The 609-nt window shown below is 47.5% G+C and overlaps 1 protein-coding gene across 1 annotated transcript in view; it reads left to right on the forward strand.

Moving 5' to 3' along the window:
- Nucleotides 1–5: 5 nt before the first annotated feature.
- Nucleotides 6–609, forward strand: part of MAA_01587 (polyprotein) — a gene marked incomplete at both ends in the record, with an annotated part of 2,265 nt that continues 1,661 nt past the window's right edge. Inside the window, one exon of the mRNA XM_007819585.2 lies at nt 6–584. Within this exon, the coding sequence (XP_007817776.2) occupies nt 6–584 (579 nt within the window). The remainder of the gene's footprint in view (nt 585–609) is intronic.

Here is a 609-nt window from a genome sequence, read left to right on the forward strand (position 1 = left end):
AAGTTATGGAGTCTATGCTCGAACAAGAAGAAACACTCAATCATTTTGATGAGTCAGATGAAGAGGAGATTCTGGATGAAATCGTTGTGAACACAGGCACGCAGGATGGACCAGACGGTGAGGACGACGAAGATGCATGTGAAAGGTCAGGAGAGCTAGGTTATATAACGCCGCCACTGACAGATCCGGAGCTTGAAGAGAGCCCAGAGGCAATATTCACAGCCAATCTTCCAATTCGCCACCGATCCGGCCATCCTGAGGGGGTGGATACTAAAGGCCACAACTCAAACTGCTGCGACTACAAAGTTGAGCAGGTCAGGGCCAACTATCGATTCCACGAATTCCATCCGATTCGAATTGAGACAGCAGTCCATGGTGCATTTAATGCTGGGATTAAGTTTCAACCGCATAAGAGAGACCTACCAGAAGCTCCAAAGACCATGAAGGACCTGGAAGGCCATCCGTTCAAGGATCAATTTGTCAAGGCACAGCAAGAACACCTTGCGTCACATAGCCAGATGGATTCCTTTCTTGAGGTGCCTTGGTCACGAGCTAAAGGTCAAAGAGTTTTAAGCTGCATGTGGGTATTTACCGCCAAATATTCTTATT

This window comes from Metarhizium robertsii (assembly GCF_000187425.2).
Source record: "Metarhizium robertsii ARSEF 23 chromosome Unknown MAA_Scf_9, whole genome shotgun sequence".
Taxonomy (NCBI): domain Eukaryota; kingdom Fungi; phylum Ascomycota; class Sordariomycetes; order Hypocreales; family Clavicipitaceae; genus Metarhizium; species Metarhizium robertsii.